Source organism: Trematomus bernacchii, unplaced genomic scaffold (assembly GCF_902827165.1).
Source record: "Trematomus bernacchii unplaced genomic scaffold, fTreBer1.1, whole genome shotgun sequence".
Classification (NCBI taxonomy): Eukaryota; Metazoa; Chordata; class Actinopteri; order Perciformes; family Nototheniidae; genus Trematomus; species Trematomus bernacchii.
Genome location: NW_022987910.1, coordinates 7478744 through 7499167, shown reverse-complemented (window position 1 = coordinate 7499167; position 20424 = coordinate 7478744). Strand labels below are relative to the sequence as shown.

The 20424-nt window shown below is 39.6% G+C and overlaps 1 protein-coding gene across 1 annotated transcript; it reads left to right on the top strand.

Annotated features, from left to right (window-relative positions):
- The first annotated feature begins 235 nt into the window (after positions 1 to 235).
- Positions 236 to 9626, top strand: LOC117470581 (extracellular calcium-sensing receptor-like). Its single transcript, XM_034115398.1, is given in 9 exon segments — positions 236 to 279; positions 741 to 1035; positions 1123 to 1412; positions 1657 to 1952; positions 3115 to 3320; positions 3441 to 3662; positions 8524 to 8647; positions 8724 to 9229; positions 9231 to 9626. Coding segments are annotated over 9 exon segments (2364 nt in total). The 5' UTR covers positions 236 to 250.
- The last annotated feature ends 10798 nt before the right edge of the window (positions 9627 to 20424 follow it).

Here is a 20424-nt window from a genome sequence, read left to right as displayed (position 1 = left end):
ACTGTCTATAGGTTTGTGTGAGCTGAAGTCAGTTCTTGTTCTGAATAGTTTTGGAGATGGTGTGAAACAAGCGGCTGGGTTTACAGGGGATAGGACTGCTGCTGTGCTTAGCACTAATGCTTCATCTGTGACATGTAAGCTACAAGGTACCACTCGTCAACCTGCATTCTCTATGGACGGTGACTATGTCATTGGGGGTGTTTTCTCCTTTCACTATTACATGCACACAGTAAAGCATACCTACACCACCATGCCCGAGCCACTAAGCTGCGCAGGGAGGTTAGTACAAGGAGATTGTGGCTAGCATGTGGGCATATACAGTATATTGATGTGTATATTGTGAATTTGTGTTGCAATGTACTGTGTTGTATGTAAAAACTCTAAAAATAATAATCATTTATAAATATTTTTGTTTTTTACATAATGTGGATTTATTTTTGATATTTCATAAAAGGCAATAGTTTAACTGATGTATACATACTTAACCATTTGTTGAATGGAGAAATGTGAAACTTATGATTTATTGGACCATTGAATCAATTCAGCAAAGTTATTGTGAATATTGGATATATATCTAATCATGTGTTTGGGTTTTTGACAGATGAAATTCCCATAAAGCCTACAGAGATGCTATTCGTTATTATCCAGACCATATCTTTGAATTTCAGTCATCTTGTAGTCTATCACGTATTATTTTAAAATCTTAAAGTTTTAACATTAACACCGATGTCTGTGTGCAGCATCAACTCCCGTGAACTGCGCTCCTCACGTGCAATGGTCTTCGCCATCGAGCAGATTAACAACAGCACGGAGCTGCTTCCGGGGATCAAGCTTGGTTATGAGATCTATGACTCATGTGACTCGGTGTCCGTGGCGGTGCATGTTGCATTTCAGCTTTCAGGGGGAATGGACCCGGTGTTTAACACCGGCGACAAATGCTCGCAGTCTGGTATGATGATGGGCGTTGTTGGTGCGTCTGGGTCCACGTCTATCATCAGTATGTCGCGCATCATCGGGCCCTTTAACATACCTCAAGTAAATATTAAGAATTTATTGCAAACTGTGTTTGAGTCCATTACTTGTTTTGCCTCTGTCCCGTTAAATAACTGTTGTTTTCTTTAGGTGAGCCACTTTGCCACGTGTGCATGCCTGTCTGATAAGCAGCAGTACCCGAGTTTCTTCAGAACAATCCCGAGTGATCAATTCCAGGCTGACGCGCTGGCCAAGCTGGTAAAACACTTTGGCTGGACTTGGATAGGTGCTGTCCGGTCGGATTCTGACTATGGCAACAATGGCATGGCATCTTTCCTGCATGCAGCACGTAAAGAGGGGATCTGTGTGGAATACTCAGAGTCTGTCTCTCGGACCCACCCACATAGCCGGATCCAGAGAGTAGCTGACGTTATCCGCAGGTTTCTATATCACTGATTCTCCTTTAGTTCCCTGTGCTGACACTGACCTTCTGCACAGAAAAACCAAAACAAGTTCTTTAAGTGATGGAACATGTTTTTATTACAACAGGAAATGTGCCAATATATCTGTTTATCATCTCTCATGTTTTGTTTTTCTTCATACTTATGATAATATTGTTATACAAGACAATATTAGTCTTATATTATAACTATTGTTTTTATATGTCATTGAACGTCCCTCCAGGTCAACGGCTAAGGTTGTTGTGGCATTTATTCCCACTGGAGATATGAAGATTTTGCTGGAGGAGCTGTCACGCAAGCCTTCCCCACCTCGCCAGTGGATAGGTACTGAGGCCTGGGTAACCGACCCAGACAGGCTGAGGTTCAGCTTCCTTGCTGGAGCCATCGGATTTGCCATTGAAAAATCTGTCATCCCAGGTCTGAGGGACTTCCTGCTGGATCTCTCTCCCTCTAAAGTAGCTGACTCCCCATTGCTTACCATGTTCTGGGAGGAAGCATTCAACTGCAGGCTGGTAAAAAGTGAGAAAGTTGTGCCAATTTTAAACATACATGACACTCACGGTAGTGTCTTGATTGTGTTAGTTTTTTTAATTTGCTGTCTAAATGAAGCTCTCTGAATTGATCAGCCTGTTAAAGACCAAACCCCAGATTTTGACTGAAAGGAAAATCTAATATTTTAATGAAATACATGAGGCGGACATAAGGTGCATCTCGGTGAATGATCTCACAATGTGATGTTCAGGTCATGTTTATTAACAATGCTGTCTAATATATTGTAAATAACATACATGTACATTATTCTACATAGGCTATTATGCATTCATTACAGACTGTTTATTTGTTTAGATGAAAGCTATTTATTCCTCAATGCACAACAATTTAGGGAAAGTCTCCCTTCAAAAATGGTCATAAAATAAATGCTGAAAAAAAAAGATCTCGCTCTAGAATATGTTTATCCAAAACATATAGTGCAGAGTTAAAATATATGTAAAAAAAATATATATATAAATTGTGGAATATATTTGTTGACAGGTTACAGTCATTGTAAAATAAAGAAGATGAACTTTAAAAAGGAATGTAGTAAATGTATGCTTTATGAGAAGTAATATATACACGGTATTACATTACATTACATGTTACTTGTTAGACGCTTTTATCCAAAGCGACTTACATACGGTATATGTACATACATAATGTAGGTGAGTTAAAGTACAAGTATTTAAATGTAGAGGGACAGTATCAAAGTCCTGACTTCAAGAGTTCAGCAGTCTTATTGCGAGTTGAATCAAGCTAGGCCTGTTAGTGTGTTACCGTCTACCAGACAGCAGAGGGCAGAACGTTTATTTCTAGTATGATAAGGGTCTCTGATGATCCTGTACTGCTGGTTCTTGTGTCCATCATGCATCATTAAAACAGGGCAAGTCAGTATTAAATTAAAGGAATACATATTTTGCCTTATACAATAAGTATTTGTCTGATGACTGATTTGTGTAAATATGAGCTGCTAAAATAAACTAATAACGTAAAAAACAGATAGACATGTCCACAAAACAGTGATTTGAAATGTGATGTAAATCCTGCAATGCTTGTTTGGCAGGTTAAATATCACAATACACACATAAGAATGAATGAATGTAATCATTATGGCTAAAAACACCTCCCTCTGTCTCTGTGTTTTTAGGTGAAGCCACGGACAGGAGTGTGTGTGATGGAACTGAAGATATTAAGACGCTCCAGAGCTCATACACTGACACATCTCAACTTCGAATCACTAACATGGTGTACAAGGCTGTCTATGCAATAGCACATGCCATTCATAACGCAGTGTGTCAGAAAACTGATTCTACTACACAGTGTGATAAGTTCACTAAGCTAGAGTCCAAAGAGGTCAGTAAAAATAATGATGTTCTTTTTAAGCTCCACGTCTATGTTATCAAATGAATGCTCATTTTACTTTTAAATTATTTATTTTATCCCCTTAACTATCTTCCTTTACTTCATCCCTAGGTTCTTAATCAGTTGAAAAAAGTTAATTTTTCCCAAAATGGTTATGATGTGTCATTTGATGCCAACGGGGATCCTGTGGCCACATATGAGCTGGTAAACTGGCAAAGAAATGAGAGTGGCAGCATTGAGTTGGTGACTGTGGGGCAATACGATTCATCACTGCCGGTGGGCCAGGAGTTCCTTATCAACAGGAACCTCACCTGGGTGGAGGGTGGCACAAAGGTGAGGAGCCCCAAAGCAATAGTTTAACATGCTACATTTTCATATCATCTCACAGGGTATGATGTCTCCAACCCACTTTCTTCAGTCTGCGTACTAATCACACGACTTTACACATTGGAAATGCGTGCAATAGATACGCAGAAGTTCGATTTTGCGTGCATATGATACGCCACGTTTTGTCTGTCGGGTCTTGGTAGACCGGGAGCTGTGTGGTTCATAAAAACATGTTCTTACCGGTTCTTACTCAATATCAAGCCACGATTATTGTTTTTATTTTAAATCGTATAATGTCGGACTTTTTTTTGCCTTCTGTGAGTAAAAGAAATTAGGCTCAGAGCCTCAGAATAATGAAATCTGTATTTTTTAAATCTTTTTTTCCATCTAATTTGTTATTCTTTTCTGAATAACACACTGTTGTTTACTCAACAATAACACACAATTATCCTTGTTTTTATTTATTCGTTTAATTCTATAATCTCGGGCTTTTTAGCCGTTCCTCAGGATCTTTTTTTTTTTTGAATTTCAAAATAAAGTCACCGGAAACAGACGTAAGCCTATAAGGGACATTTTCGAGCATCATTGCGATACACACCACAAACCCACTGAACTGATTACCCAAGATCCTCAGCTAGAAGCTCGGTGATTGGATTGTTTAGCCGCAATGCACGTTGGGATATGGTGTTAATGCGATATGATATCCGAAAAACATTTAAAAAAAGAAAATAATGCTTTATTCCGAGTGTGCTTGCTTTTCTCTTTGGAAGTCATCACATAACGCCATTGTAATACACGGTTCGGCTGCATTAAATATTGCACATCTGCCTTAGTTCTTTATGTATAGAGCCCTGATGAGAAGACTTCTAGACAAACAGGATAAACAGCCACAGAAACTGAATATGTGACGTGGATCATACATAAATATATCAGCAATTAAACAACATCTTCCATTTCTTTTCACACGATACGTCTCCTTGCAGTATCAACATTAATTCGGCTGACTTTTATATTTGATCCAATTGGTAGATAGGTTATATTTACACCATAACGGTGCACAGCTGATATAAAAGGACTTGTAGTTTTTAAAGATATTACCAATTTTCTTTGAATATAAGAATGTAAATACTGAGTTGAGAGAATAGTCAGGGGTTTTTGGGTGATGGTAGACACATCTATGGAATCACAATTTCAATAGCTTACCATTAAATGATGGATATACCTTTCTGTCTGTGATGTTTTACAAATCAGATATTAGAAGTAAAACATGAGAAATAGTATAGCAATATCCTGTAAAATTATGTGAAAACATGAATAAAACTACACATCTTCAGATGTTATACATAAGTGTCTAATAATACAAAGTTATTATTAGTATGCTGTGTGTACCTTGTGTGCACCGCCTAGTGGTTAAAGCACGTTATTTAATTATTTTTGTTGAATAATGTTATTTTTGTTGAATAATGTTATTTGATGAAAAAAATATTAAGAGTACATACAAAATAGGGGGAAAGTAGAAGGTCAATGATTGAAATATAGAATATAAAAATCAAGAAGATACTGTAAGTGATCTCGACAATAAAACAGTTTAGTGCCGGATGTACAAAGATATTAATAGGAGGATGTGCAAAACAGACAAACTAATTAACCTTTATTAACACATTAAAGAATACTTTAGGTTAAGGTCTTCTTTTAAATAAGAAAAAAGCTTTTGGGGTATCAACACATAAATATTAAGCCTGACAAAGTACTTAACGTCTAATATATTGCTTTCCTGCCTATGTTGAAGCACTTATTTTAACTGATATTATACACATTAATCATACTCTTATGTATGTAGATAGTACAAGAAATGTGCGGAATTTGACAGTTTAATGGTGGAGGTATACACACATATTGATAGATGTCTTGTAATGCACTGTTGAGGAAGCTGTGACCCAAGTTTTTCATTCATTGCATAACTTCAACATAGTTCAGGTGTAACTAAAGTCTGCTTTAAGGGTTGTTTATATTTCACATCATTAATCAGAATCTGCAAAGTAACTAAAATAAATGTAGTGGAGTAAAAATACCAGGTTAACCTCTGAATTGTAGTGGAGTAGAATTACAAAGTAACAATGAGCTGTCATGTGGGTATATTAATGCTGCCCATTATGGATACAAGCGATTTTCACCCATTTATTAATTACATGTTTTAAATTTGTACACACCAATGTGTTTCCTATCGCCTAAACCTCCAGGGGTGTACACAGTTTAATACTGTCATATTCCCAGTAGAGACGTGCCATAGAACATGTTGCGAAACCCATGTGCGAAACACAATAGCCAGCATGTGTAGTTCTGGGGGGGCGTTCGAGTCCAGTTTTGGTTAGTCTGCCGTGGTTTTGTTCGATTTCAAAGAGCTGTTTGACGATCGGCGTAACCTTGGCGCATTGCCACTCCAACATCCAATCCCAGAGCTTGAAGATTAATCACGGGGTTTGTCAAGCAACTGCATATCAGAAAAGTTTCAGTCTGGTTTTAAATCACGCCACAGTACAGAAACTGCTCTCCTAAGAGTTTTGAATGATCTTCTTTTAACTGGTGATTCTGGGAATTCTGCTGTGCTTGTGCTTTTAGATTTGTCTGCTGCTTTTGACACCATTGACCACCAAATCCTTTTATCACGCCTTGAACTGTGTGTTGGAATTAAAGGTAATGTCCTAAAATGGTTTCAATCCTATCTGTCAGAAAGGACATTTTCTGTGCATCTTGGCCAGTATTCTTCAGCTGCAGCCCCACTAGCATATGGGGTCCCTCAAGGTTCTATCCTAGGCCCCATTTTGTTCAGTCTGTATTTACTACCTCTGGGGTCAATTTTTTAAAAGCATAACATTTCTTACCATTGCTTTGCAGATGATCTGCAGGTATACCTGCCTATAAAAGCAAATAAGGAATCTAGGATTGCCTTGCTTAGCTGTCTGAAAGACATAAAATCATGGATGGAAATCAACTTCTTGACTCTCAACGAAAACAAGACAGAGATTATAATATTTGGACATTCTGAACTCCTGGATGGCTTTAATAGTGTACTCGGCCCCTTAGCCTCCTACAGCCGTCCCTCTGTCAGAAATCTTGGAGTAATCTGAGACAACTGTTTTAAATTCGACAAACAAATAAGCTCAGTTGTCAAGACAAGCTTCTTCCAGCTGCGGCTTCTGGGGAAGGTAAAGGCCTATCTTCCTAGTAAGGAATTTGAACAGCTAATCCACCTATTTATAACGTCTCGTTTAGACTATTGTAACTCCCTGTAAAATGCGGCTGCACGCCTTCTTACTGGGAAGAGACGTTATGACCACATCACACCCGTTTTGGCAGACCTTCATTGGCTTCCTGTCAGTTACAGGATCCAGTTCAAGTACTTACTTGTTGTTTTTAAATCACTGCATGGACTGGCACCACATTACCTGTCTGAGTTGTTGCACCGCCATGCTCCAGCTAGAGCATTGCGATCAGCTCAGCAAAATATGTTGGTGGTTCCTCGGTGCAGGAAAAAAACCCGAGGTGACAGGGCTTTCGGTGTTGCAGCTCCCAGACTGTGGAACAGCCTCCCAGTACATATCCGGACTGCTGAGTCTATTGAACTTTTTAAATCTCAGCCTAAAACTCACCTCTTTGCACTGGCTTTTAATACTAGTTGAACATTACATTTTTACATTTGTATGTGTTTTTTTAAATATTTTTCTAGTTATTGTGCTTTTTATCATGTTTTTAATTATTGTTTTATTATTGTACTCCCATTGTGTTATTTAATATTTATTGCCTGTACAGCACTTTGGTCAACTGAAGGTTGTTTTAAATGTGCTATATAAATAAATAAAGATTGAGATTGAGATTGAAGCAACGGGACTGTAGTCCCAAACGATAGCTGAGGATTATGGGTAGTGTAGTGTCTTCGGCCATCCTAAACTCTGAAATGTTTTTCGGATATCATATCGCATTAACACCATATCCCAACGTGCATTGCGGCTAAAACATCCAATCATCGAGCTTCAAGCTGAGGATCTTGGGTAATCAGTTCAGTGGGTTGTGGTTGTCGTGTGTATCGCAATGATGCATGAAATGTCCCTTATAGGCCTACGTCTGTTTCAGGTGACTTTATTTACAGCTAAAAAGCATGCTAAAAAGCCCAAGATTATAGAATTAAACAAATAAATAAAAACAAGGATAATTGTGTGTTATTGTTTAGTAAATAACAGTGTGTTATTTAGAAAAGAATAGCAAATTAGAAGGAAAAAAAGATTTAAAAAAATACAGATTTCATTATTCTGAAGCTCTGAGCCCTATTTCTTTTCCTCACAGATGGCAAAAAAAGTCAGACATTATACGATTTAAAATAAAAACAATAATCGTGGCTTGGTATTGAGTAAGAACATGTTTTTATGAACTACACAGCTTCCGGTCTACCAAGACCCGACGGACAAAACGTGGCGTATCATATGCACGCAAAACTCGGCCTCAGATCTCAATGGGAATGGTTAGCGTATCATATGCACACAAAATCGGACTTCTGCGTATCTATTGCATGCATGTCCAATGTGTAAAGTCGTGTCATTTGTACGCAGACTGAAGAGAGTGGGTTGGATGTCTCATACCTCGGTACCTCATTAGAATTCCAATGTTACGAATAATGAGAGAGTATTTTTAACATGACTTTTACGTTTTATTGTTTAAAATACATGTTTACTTACTTTTTTTTTTTTTTTAACTAAACAGAAATGTAAAAGACACACAGAAAAACATTGTGAAGAAAAAAACATGAATCTATCCTTTTATAATTTTAGTTTCAGAGCACACCTGTCTACATGTGAGTTAATTTATGTGACAGGTGCCTGTGTCAGTGTGCACTGACAGCTGTCCTTCAGGAACACGTAAAGTGCTTCAGAAAGGAAAACCCATCTGCTGTTATGACTGTACACCGTGTCCCGAGGGAGAGATTAGCAATGCTACAGGTATTTGTTTTTCTAATGTATGTTTACAACATAAAATATAAATTCCAACTGCTTAAAGCTGTTTTCTTTTTTTCAGATTCCTTTGATTGTTTCCCTTGCCCCAAGGAATTCTGGCCTAATGCAGAGAGAGATACGTGTCTTCCCAAACCTGTAGAGTTTCTTTCCTTCAACGAGCCCCTTGGAATCGTCTTGGCTGCTTTTTCAATCGGTGGTGCCTGTCTCGCCATTATAACAGCGGCTGTGTTCTATCGTCACAGGAGCTCACCAATTGTCAGGGCCAACAACTCTGAGCTGAGCTTCTTGCTGCTCTTCTCCCTGACTCTATGTTTCTTATGTTCATTAACGTTCATTGGAGCACCCTCGGAATGGTCCTGCATGCTGCGTCACACAGCGTTTGGGATCACATTCGTCCTGTGCATGTCTTGTGTTCTTGGAAAAACTATAGTAGTTCTGACGGCCTTCAGAGCTACACTACCAGGTAGTAATTTGATGAAATGGTTTGGGCCTTCACAGCAAAGATTGACTGTAGTGTCTTTCACGTTTATTCAAGTTTTGATATGTACTATTTGGTTAGTTCTTAGTCCCCCCCTTTCCAATGAAAAACCTCACGACATACAAGGAGAGAATCATCCTGGAGTGTGCATTAGGATCAGCTTTGGGGTTCTGGGCTGTACTTGGGTATATAGGCTTACTGGCTGTCTTTTGCTTTGTGTTAGCTGTCCTAGCTCGGAAACTACCTAATAACTTTAATGAAGCCAAGCTTATCACATTCAGCATGTTGATATTCTGTGCAGTCTGGATCACATTTATCCCAGCATATGTCAGCTCTCCTGGGAAATATACTGTGGCTGTGGAGATATTTGCCATTCTGGCCTCCAGTTTTGGACTAATTACGTGTATATTCACTCCAAAATTTGTTATTATTTTATTTAAGCCAGAGAAAAACACCAAGAAACATTTAATGAGTAGGGGTTTGTAAAAACTGTAGATGGCTTTATAAAGCTTATACTGTGCACATTCAAATATGCTTTCCTTGTTGATTTAAATATTCCAACCTGGTCTCACCAGAATACGTGACTCCACCACGACTCCTTAACACCGCAGTACGTGGTGGAGTCACGGACTCTGCTACATTTACGTGTCTGCACCACGGAAACAACGCCAATGTAAAGTGAATGAGGCTCCTTTGTCGGGGTGCACACACGCATTTCTACAACGTCCCGCAGTGAGCTTTTATTATATAAAACGGTTTTAAAATCTACTTTATAGCTTGTAGTAACTCACGGGAGGCTTATTTTATTTTATTTGTATTCATAATAATTTTTATTTTTCGTCAGAATGTATTATGGTGCATTCGTTACAAATATTTGTTCTCAAAAAACAGTGCATTGTGTGTAATACAACTGTGATTTTCATTAAATTAGTTCGTTTTTAACCTGTTAAGCCCTGAGCCTGTTTTTCAGGACTCAGGCTCGAAAATGACATTCCCAGAACAAATGACCATATCTTCCCTTCTAAAAGGGTTAAATTAATAATCTTTTTTCTCAAAGTAATGATAAACCTGTGAGTTGGATGTAGAAAAGTCAGAATCAATATAGATGTTTTTTATTTTAAAGAAAATTCAGATTTTACATAGTAAAAAACTGTAAATGATAGTGTCCGTCCAAAAATTCTTTTTTACTTATAGTGAAAACCACCCTTGGATGATGGGTTAGTAGACTAAAAGCTTTAGGAATCCAAAGTACAACATATAATAAGTACCCTGTATCAAGATTGATGCAAAACAAGTGACCTTTTTAGAGAGATTTAGCAAAAAGAAACCACTTCTGGGGTCATTTGGGTGGATTTTCCATATCTCTGGCTTCCCTTGCTCGATTTGATGGTTGACACCTCTTTCTGACTGTTAGAGCCAATAGAATCGAAGGGGGACTCCCCCACACACACTCATTGTGAAGAGAAAAGGTGTGGGCTTTGCGCATGTAATTTTCCATCAGAGTGAACCTATCTCTAGCTTTGACATCTGGAAACGGAAAAGCAGTTTTAATGCTTATGGATTATCAGAAATCATTTCAAAGGGACACAGACACATTGGATTAACCTATGGATTAACTTCAGCAGCGTTTTTATCGTTTTAATGCCATTGAAGACCACTTTGGAGAGACTACAGAGCCAAGGTAAAAACGTTAGCATTTTTAGCTACCTAGCGTCACCTGTTTTGATGTCCGTTTTTGCTTATAATGTCGCAAATACGTATAATTCAGTGATAATGTCGGTGTCAATCGATTCTGTGTCACCTCACGATGTGAAACGATGTGTTGGATGTGGTGAAAAGATAAATAATAAGGTTTTGTGAGTGATTTTTGGTGCAGTAAGGTGTTAGCATTTTTCGCTCGTTGCTAATTCAGAGGCTCAGTGTTAGCATTGTGGGTTTTCTTTTGAAAAAAAAAAAAAAATGATCAGTGAGATGAGTTTCTTCCCGTTACATGGATATAAAACATTCATAGTTTTATTAAATGAACATGCCCTCAGACACTGTTTCCTGCAAGATGTTGCGGCAGTGCCCCAGTACCGGGGTCTCTCGGGCTTAACAGGTTAATAGTCAATAGGGCAGAGCTTCCCTTTAGTTAACGTTATTTAAGAGATAATTATATTCATATTTGATCATGTCCCCTTTATTGTATTACGGACAAAAAGAGCAATGTGAGCGTCCATTCCCATTGGATAACGGAGGATTTTACACCCGGAAGTAAGTATTCTCCTTACTGTCGATTGATTTTACAGTGATATCTGCCCTACTCATCAACTCAAAAACACCAGATTATCCTTGTTAATTACACAACATTGATTGGTTTACATTGTGTACAATGCTTTTGTATTTTTCCCCTTCGATTCGGAGAAACAAATATTTGTTCAGAGTTTAGGATGGCCGAAGACACTACACTACCCAGAATCCTCAGCTATTGTTCCGCTTTGCTCGACAAACCCCGTGATTAGTCCTCAAGCTCTGTGATTGGTTGACCTCCAACTGCATTCCATTTGAAAAACAACGTTTCGTAAAAGATAAAATCATACTTTATTCAGCAGTGCTTGCTTTACTCTTTGAAAGTCATCACATGAATGCATTGTAATAAATGGTTTGGCTGCATTAAATATTACACATCTGTCGTAGTTCTTTATTTATCTACAGAGATCGGGCCTCAGAATAGACCGGAAACTATTATTTTACCGTTCTGTTTTAATTTCACAATAAAGTAAGTAGTAATAATTTGTTTTGATATTATTGTTTTTTATTAACTACTAGACCGCTGGGTCATGTTAAGACCATCTTTTCTGTGTTGCTGTGGGTTTTTTATATCGCTTTTGTGTTAAATATCAAAACAATAACAAAATATATCTGTCGTAAACTAAACCAGAAACAGCAGTATATTTTATTTTGTTAACACTGTAAACTTGACAGCTTTTTAACCCGCACCTCCTACTGGTTAAAGCACGTTTATGCACAGTATGCGTATTCAAAAAAGTCTTCCGTTCACATGCATTCGTTTCATTTAACGTGTCTGTTCAAACGAGGCCGCTGGAAACGCTGTAGTACATATGCCGGGACTGTAAGTGGCGCTGTAACTTCTGCCAAAATACACCAAAAGCAGCGAAGAAGAGCAGCCCGAGCAGCCCCGCAGCAATGTTGCCATGGCTACCCTTCTGTTTATGCCCCGCGGTGTATTTAGCAACATGTAGTTCATGTAATTCTCCATGTCCACTTGTTGCTGATGGTTGTGGTAGAGGAGCTGTAGATTTTGCACTAATATCTGTAGCATGGTCAGTAGCAGTAGCACTAGCAGTAGCTACTGACAGGAGGAAGTGTGTGTGGCGATTGCTGGTATTCAGCGGGATATAGTAATTTCCTCAGCATATGGATAAATGCAACGGGGAAGTTAACTGAAAGAAACCGAATCTGTGGATATTGCATCGACCGACCAAGAAGCACGTCTCTGTGGAGAGGACGCGCTCAGAAAGAGAGATATTCTCTACAAACACCGGGTGAGATCGCTCCTTTGTCAATATAATGGATCAATGCATGAAATCTGACTCTGTTTATTTTGTTTAAGGAGTATATTGGGCGTTAACAATTCTGGTTTGCCTTTTATAATATTATTTCATTCAAGAACCCCTTGTGCATTTAATTAACACAGCTATTTTTGATAGTTGCTACAGCAGTGAGCAGGAGAGGTGGGGAGAGGTGGGGCTATCGCTATTTTTTCAGGAGGTGATTACATGGACTCGGTTGACCCCCCAGAGCGTTTCGTTTGCAAATCTATCCACCTTGGGACCCGTTATCGTTTGTGGGGTCAGTTTCTATCGGCCTCGTGTAAATAATAGGGCTATACGCACGCAAAACTATGCAGATACAAGCAGTTTTCTCCTCGTGTAAACGGCGCCTTAGTCTTAGTTTGGCCACTCATTTTTAATCACACACGTCTCCCCATCCCATTCAAATTCAAATTCTTGACGGGAAGAGCAGTGTTGCCTACATGTAAATGGGTGGCATAGCCTATATGCATTTGAAAATAAATAGTACCCCCCTCTGAGTGACTACCTGTTGACTTCACATCTTGTACTGTGATCTGCATGCACTTATCAAAACATGTAATTAAAGAATGGTGATATACACAGTATATGCTGTGATGCAGCGGGAGGAGCAAAACAGAGGATGCTGTCCCTTAAAAAAGCTGTTCTGATAAAAATGTTCCTCTCGCTCTGAGGAAACTGCCCTGGGTGGGTTCATCAGGTGTGGCCGCAGACCCTGGAGTGACCGCCGACCCTGGAGTGACCACTGGCACTGGAATGACCGGTGGCAATGGTGTTGCCGCCAACACCAGTATGGGAGTGAATGGGGTTGTCACTTCTGGCTCCAGAGGCTGTGGGTCTGCTTCGCCCACATGGAACCCAAACAGTCTTCGCCTGGGTTGGTACAGGCTGGTGTCCAGCTGCGTGTCCAGCTGTTCCTGCTGTGCTGGTGGGGTCCCTCTTTCAATATTTGAAAGTCTTTGAGAAAGAGTCTCTAGTGCCAACCGTGTGGAAGCCCGCTCTGACTCTGCGGTCTCCAGTGCCAACCTCACGGAAGCCCGCTCTGACTCTGCAGTCTCCAGTGCACTGTTGATGAACCTGTGACCCAAGTTTTTCATTCATTGCATAACTACACCGTAGTTGTGTATATGATATGTCAATAAACCTTAGAAAATCTTGAAATCTTGAAAGGGATGTGCAAAATAGCCATTATATACAGTTTTTAATTAACTATTAGTAGAGAATAACGAGTAATGAATATGCATTATAGGGATCTGCAGATAAATATTTAGTCTTCTCAAGCACCCACTACCAAATATCTCGCCTGATTGTTGGCTGAATTCACTGAATTTTACTCAGGTGTAACTAAAGTCTGATTTAAGGGTTGTTTATATTTCACATCATTAATCCAAATCTGTAAAGTAACTAAAATAAATGTAGTGGAGTAAAAATACCAGGTTAACCTTAAAGAAAGCCCTCAGGATTATAAACGACCCCCATCACCCAAGCCACAAACTGTTCTGTCTGCTGCCGTCTGGCAGGCGGTACCGCAGCATCCGGACTAAAACCACCAGACTCAGGGACAGTTTCATCCCAAAGGCCATAAGACTATTAAACACCTGCACTTAGAAACAACATCCATAACATTCATCTGGCTGCTACTTAGAAATTATGTATCTAATATATCATATTCCAATCACTTGTATATAGACTCGTATTGCACTATTTCACTTTTTACTATTTTACTATTTTTCTTTTTGTATTTACTTGCACTATTTGTTCTGTGTAGCCTATCTGTTTTATTGTGTTGCACTGTTGGAGGAGCCTGTGACCTAAGGGGGGGGGGGGGTAGGACACGTTCTAAGCACATGGTGTAGTCCCATAGCTGAGGATTCTGGGTAGTGTAGTGTCTTCTGCCATCCACACACTTTCTCCGAATCGAAAGGGGAAAATACAAAAGCATTGTACACAATTTAAACCAATCAATGTTGTGTAATTAACAAGGATAATCTGGTGTTTTTGAGTTGATGAGTAGTGCAGATATCACTGTAAATAAAATCAATCGACAGTAAGGAGAATACTTACTTCCGGGTGTAAAATCCTCCGTTATCCAATGGGAATGGACGCTCAGCTCTTTGGGTCCGTAATACAATAAAGGGGACATCAAATAGGAATATAATTATCTTTTAAATAACGTTAACCAAAGGGAACAATCTATTTGACACAGCTGAAGCTCTGGCCTTCCTTAAAAACGAACTAATTTAATAAACACACAATGCACTGTTTTTTTAGAACAAAAATTGGTGAATAATGCACCATAATACATTCTGACGAAAAATAAAAATTATTATGAATACAAATAAAATTAAAGCTGCAAGCAGCGTTGAGCGGGTCTTCGACGCTCCGCAGGCTGTTGTCCGCACGTCGAGGTATCATGCAGGAGTTTTCCGGACTCGGCCGTTGGCAAACGTGGGAAGTTTCAGGCCGATCGGACAACGTAAATGGGAGTTACAGCAGTATTATACAGTAAACATTGTGTTTGATGGCGATCTATCAAACACGATGGGATCGTGTCCATTGGATTTACAGCGACACCGTGTTTTATGGCGAGTTATTCGTTGCCATGGAAACGGCATACGGTGAGATCTCAGATTTCGCGTAGAGCTGTTGAGTCATGGACCAGTGATATAAAAGTGAAGATTGGGGGACGATGGGACCGTGTCCATTGGATTTACGGCGACACCGTGTTTTATGGCGAGGGATTAGTTGCCATGGCAACAGCTTTTGAGGAAAACTGACTTTTGTCATATTAATGTGTTGAGGGCCGGACCATTAACTGTCATCTGAAGTCTGGTGCCGTTTTGAACCTTTTCCATTGACGTAAGACAACATCGTGTTTTACGGCGTGGGATGCGTTGCCAGGAAACGGCATACGATGAGATCTCAGATTTCACCTAGAGCTGTTGAGGCATGGACCGGTGATATAAAAGTGAAGATTGGGGGACGACCGGACCGTGTCCATTGAATTAAGACAACATCGTGTTTTATGGCGAGTGATGCGTTGCCATGGAAACGGCATACGGTAAGATCTCAGATTTCACGTAGAGCTGTTGAGTCATGGACCAGGGATATAAAAGTGAAGATTGGGGGACGATGGGACCGTGTCCATTGGATTTACAGCGACACCGTGTTTTATGGCGAGGGATTCGTTGCCATGGCAACAGCTTTTGAGGAAAACTCACTTTTGTCATATTAATGTGTTGAGGGCCGGACCATTAACTGTCATCTGAAGTCTGGTGCAGTTTGGAGCATTTTCCATTGACTTAAGACAACATTGTGAAGTTTTGTGGCGTTGTGAGCATGTCAGTTGGTGTTATGACATCATCGTGTTCCATGGCGTTTGATGGGCCTAGCATCGAGCGAACGCGAACTTTGGCGCCAAATAACGGCTGCGCCGTGCGAAAGAAAAAAACTTCCGTGATAACTTTTAATTGCCCATGTCTCGAGATGCTACCCGACGAATTTCGAGTCGTACGGATAAAGTCCCTGGGAGAAGATAGATTTTGCGCGGAGGACGAAAAACGCGATAAATCGCGTTTTTTCCGACGCCAAATTCAAAATGGCCGACTTCCTGAACGTTATTTTTTACCCCTCCAAGAGGCTTTTTTGTTCGTCTCCGCACCCTAGATATGCGTAGCGAGTTTCGTTTGTTTACGTGAAAGTTAAAGTTGCCGGCTGTACGATATAAGCGGAAGTGGGCGTGGCCTACGCAATTTTTAACGTAAAGTTCCGGGACCAATTACACATCGCAATTTTGCGCACTTCTGACGTGCGTGCAACATTTGGTGAGTTTTCACACATGTGGCGGGGGTCAAAAGTGCGCTAATATAAATATGTATAATATCGGTTAAAATAAGTGCTTCAACATAGTTAACATTATAGGAAAGTTGATCATGTCAAGTCCCAAAACAAACCATGCAATATATTAAACGTTAAGTACTTTGTCAGGCTTAATATAGATACCCCCAAAGCTTTTTGCTTACATGTATTTAAAAGAAGACCTTAACCTAAAGTATTATTTAATGTTTAAATAAAGCCTAATTAGTTTGTCTGTTTTGCACATCCTCCTATTAATATCTTTGTACATCCGGCACTAAACTGTTTTATTCTAGATACCATTTACAGTATCTTCTTGATATTTTCTATTCTATATTTCTATCATTGACCTTCTACTTTCCTCCTATTTTGTATATACTCTTAATATTTAAATGTTTTCATAAAATATAACACATTCAAAAGTGCTTTACAAAAATGAAAGACATTAAGAAAAAGGCATTTTAAACAGTCATTAAAAAGCAACACAATCTACCTGCATTGCAATTACTCTAAACGTGTAATAACGTGCTTTAACCAGTAGGTGGTTTGGGTTAAAAAGCTGTCAAGTTTACAGTGTTAACAAAATAAAATATACTGCTGTTTCCGGTTTAGTTATGACGGATATATTTTGTTATTGTTTTGTTATTTGTAACACAAAAGCGAGGGAAAAAACCCACAGCAACACAGAAAAGATGGTCTTAACATGACCCAGCGGTCTAGTAGTTAATAAAATAAAAATATTACTACTAACTTTATTGTGAAATTAAAACAGAACGGTAAAAGAATAGTTTCCGGTCTATTCTGAGGTCCGATCTCTGTAGATAAATAAAGAACTACGACAGATGTGTAATATTTAATGCAGCCGAACCATTTATTACAATGCATTCATGTGATGACTTTCAAAGAGTAAAGCAAGCACTGTTGAATAAAGTATGATTTTATCTTTTACGAAACGTTTTTTTTCATATGGGATGCAGTTGGAGGTCAACCAATCACTGAGCTTGAGAACTAATCATGGGGTTTGTCAAACAAAGCACATGGTGTAGTCCTAAACGATAGCTGAGGATTATGGGTAGTGTAGTGTCTTCTGCCATCCTAAACTCAGAAAAAATATTTGTTTCTCCGAATCGAAGGGGAAAAATACAAAAGCATTGCACACAATTTAAACCAATCAATGTTGTATAATTAACAAGGATAATGTGGTGTTTTTGAGTTGATGAGTATTGCAGATATAAAACTGTAAAATCAATCGACAGTAAGGAGAATAGTTACTTCCGGGTGTAAAATCCTCCGTTATCCAATGGGAATGGACGCTCACATTGCCTTTAACCTGTTTCACGCCTTCCCCCCGGTACCGGGCGGATAAACGCGTCATTTGCAGGAAACAACGTCTAAGGAATCTTAATATTGAATAAAACTATGAATGTGTTATATCCATGTAACGGGAAGAAACTCAGCTAACTGATCTTTTTAATTTTTTTTTTCAAAAAAAACCCACAATGCTAGCACTCAGCCTCTGAATTAGCCTCGATCGAAAAAACGGGACCGACAAAGGCACATAAACTCACTCAGAACTCCCTTATTACTTATCCTAGATGCACAACCAAACACTATTTTTTGGTGTCCTGGAGACACTGAATCTAACGGTGCCCACCTCAACACTCAGTGATAAACATTCGCGACGCTATCAACGAAAGCGTACATCATCACATGTGGAGCCAAGAAGCTAAACATGTAAATATGGCTCACCTTGGTCAAAAGTGGTCTTCAATGGCATTAAAACGATAAAAAAACGATGCTGGCAGTTAATCCATAGGTTCATCCTATGTGTCTGTGCCTTCTTTGAAATTATTTCTGATAATCCATAAGCAATACAACTGCGTTTTAGTTTCCAAACTCCAGAAGGAGACATTCCTCCAGTTTAGTTTCGCTTTCCACACGCGAAGCGGCAACATTTTTTCTTTATAATGTGTGTCTATGTGAGTCTCCTCCTTCGATTCTATTGGCTCTAACGGTCACAAGGGTATGTCAACCAACCAGATCGAGCAAGGGGGGCCAGAGATAGGTCAAATCCACCCAAATGACCCCAGATGGCCCAGTTTTTGGCTAAATCTCTCTAAAAAGGTCAAATTTCACTTGTTTTGCATCAATCTTGATACAGGGTACTTATTATATGTTGTACTTTGGATTCCTAAAGCTTTTAGTCTACTAACCCATCATCCAAGGGTAGTTTTCACTATCTGTAAAAAATAATTTTTGGACGGACACTATAATTTACAGTTTTTTACTATGTAAAATCTGAATTTTCTTTAAAATAAAAAAACATTTATATTGATTCTGACACTTCTACATCCAACTCACAGGTTTATCATTACTTTGAGAAAAGATTATTAATTTAACCCTTTTAGAAGGGAAGATATGGTCATTTGTTCTGGGAATGTCATTTTCGAGCCTGAGACCTGAAAAACAGGCTCAGAGTGGAACAGGTTAAACAGCCGCCGACATAAACGGATGCGGTGCTTCCATGAGCGTCAAATACCGCCGCCGATGGGAATACATTACAATCAGTTGAAAGCTCTTTGCGTCCGTTTATGAAGCTGAAGGTGCCTCGGCGCGTCCCAACTGCACGCCATGCAGGCCCGGTTCCAGAACAAAATGACCCAGGGTGCATCTGAGATTAGAGAGGGTGCAGTGGTAAAGTGCTATTTTTATAAGTGGGGAGTGGACCTAACACCCTCTAGGGGGGTCCTCACCTCTTCTAGGGGGGTCCGGGGGCATGCTCCCCCGGGAAGATTTTTTTTTAAATATTGAAGTTAAAAGCATGAATCTGGTGCACTTTGAGAGCAAAATGAAGAGATCTATGGATACATCTCAACACCCATATGAAACAGAACTGTAAACAGATTTACTTTTTCTTTATGGATATTTTACAAATCACTCCCCTTTTAAGACCGAAATGTCTACATGCATAGCAGAAGATGGCATCTTTTTTACAGGAATATTCCAGCCAATCTCTGTTTTGAAACCATGAGCTGCAAAATGAGTGCCTTACCCCACAGAACAGGTTGGGTACTTTTTTAAATATACCTGGGCAGGCTCTCTTTTGCCGAGGTCCTCTGGCACTTGCGGGCCGCCGAGGGGTGGCGGTGTTTGGGGCAACGAAGACGGCTACGGCTGCTCCGCCTCCGTGGGCGAGGCGGGCAAAGCCGGCGAGTCGGGCGGGAGGACGTTAGTGTCCACGACAGTGGCCGCGGGTAACGTAATGTCCCCATGATCTGAACTGTTATTACCTGCAGTAGATGCAGTGTTACTGCTGGTGATAAGGGCTGGTTGTTTTAACCATTTTCTGATGTCCATCATTGACTGCTGTGTAAGCACCTTGCAAGTGATGAACGCGCAGGGGCACAGGTCACGCGCACCTGACATAATAACGTTACTTACCGTTTAAATTGACCAAATAAATGCAGCAGACAATGTTATTTAACCACAATTACAATTTATTTTATTTCAACTATATTATTCTTCTTCTTATTATTATTATTATTACTGCTATTATTATTATTGTTATTATATATGTAATATTTTTCACTTTTAATTATTTTATTTCTTTTCACTTTTATTTTTTCAAATGAGGGTGCATAACGACTCAACTGAGGGTGCAATGCACCCCCGTAGAACCGGGCCTGACGCCACGGGACCCTGACCAAGCGTAGCTCCTGGACGTTTAGGGAGTGAGAGTGTGTTGTCAGGGGAGAGATGTCAGAGAGGGGGAGAGAGGGAGGGAGGGAGGGAGGGGAAAGAGTTCAGCATCCTGACCGCCTTGTGGAGGAAGCTGT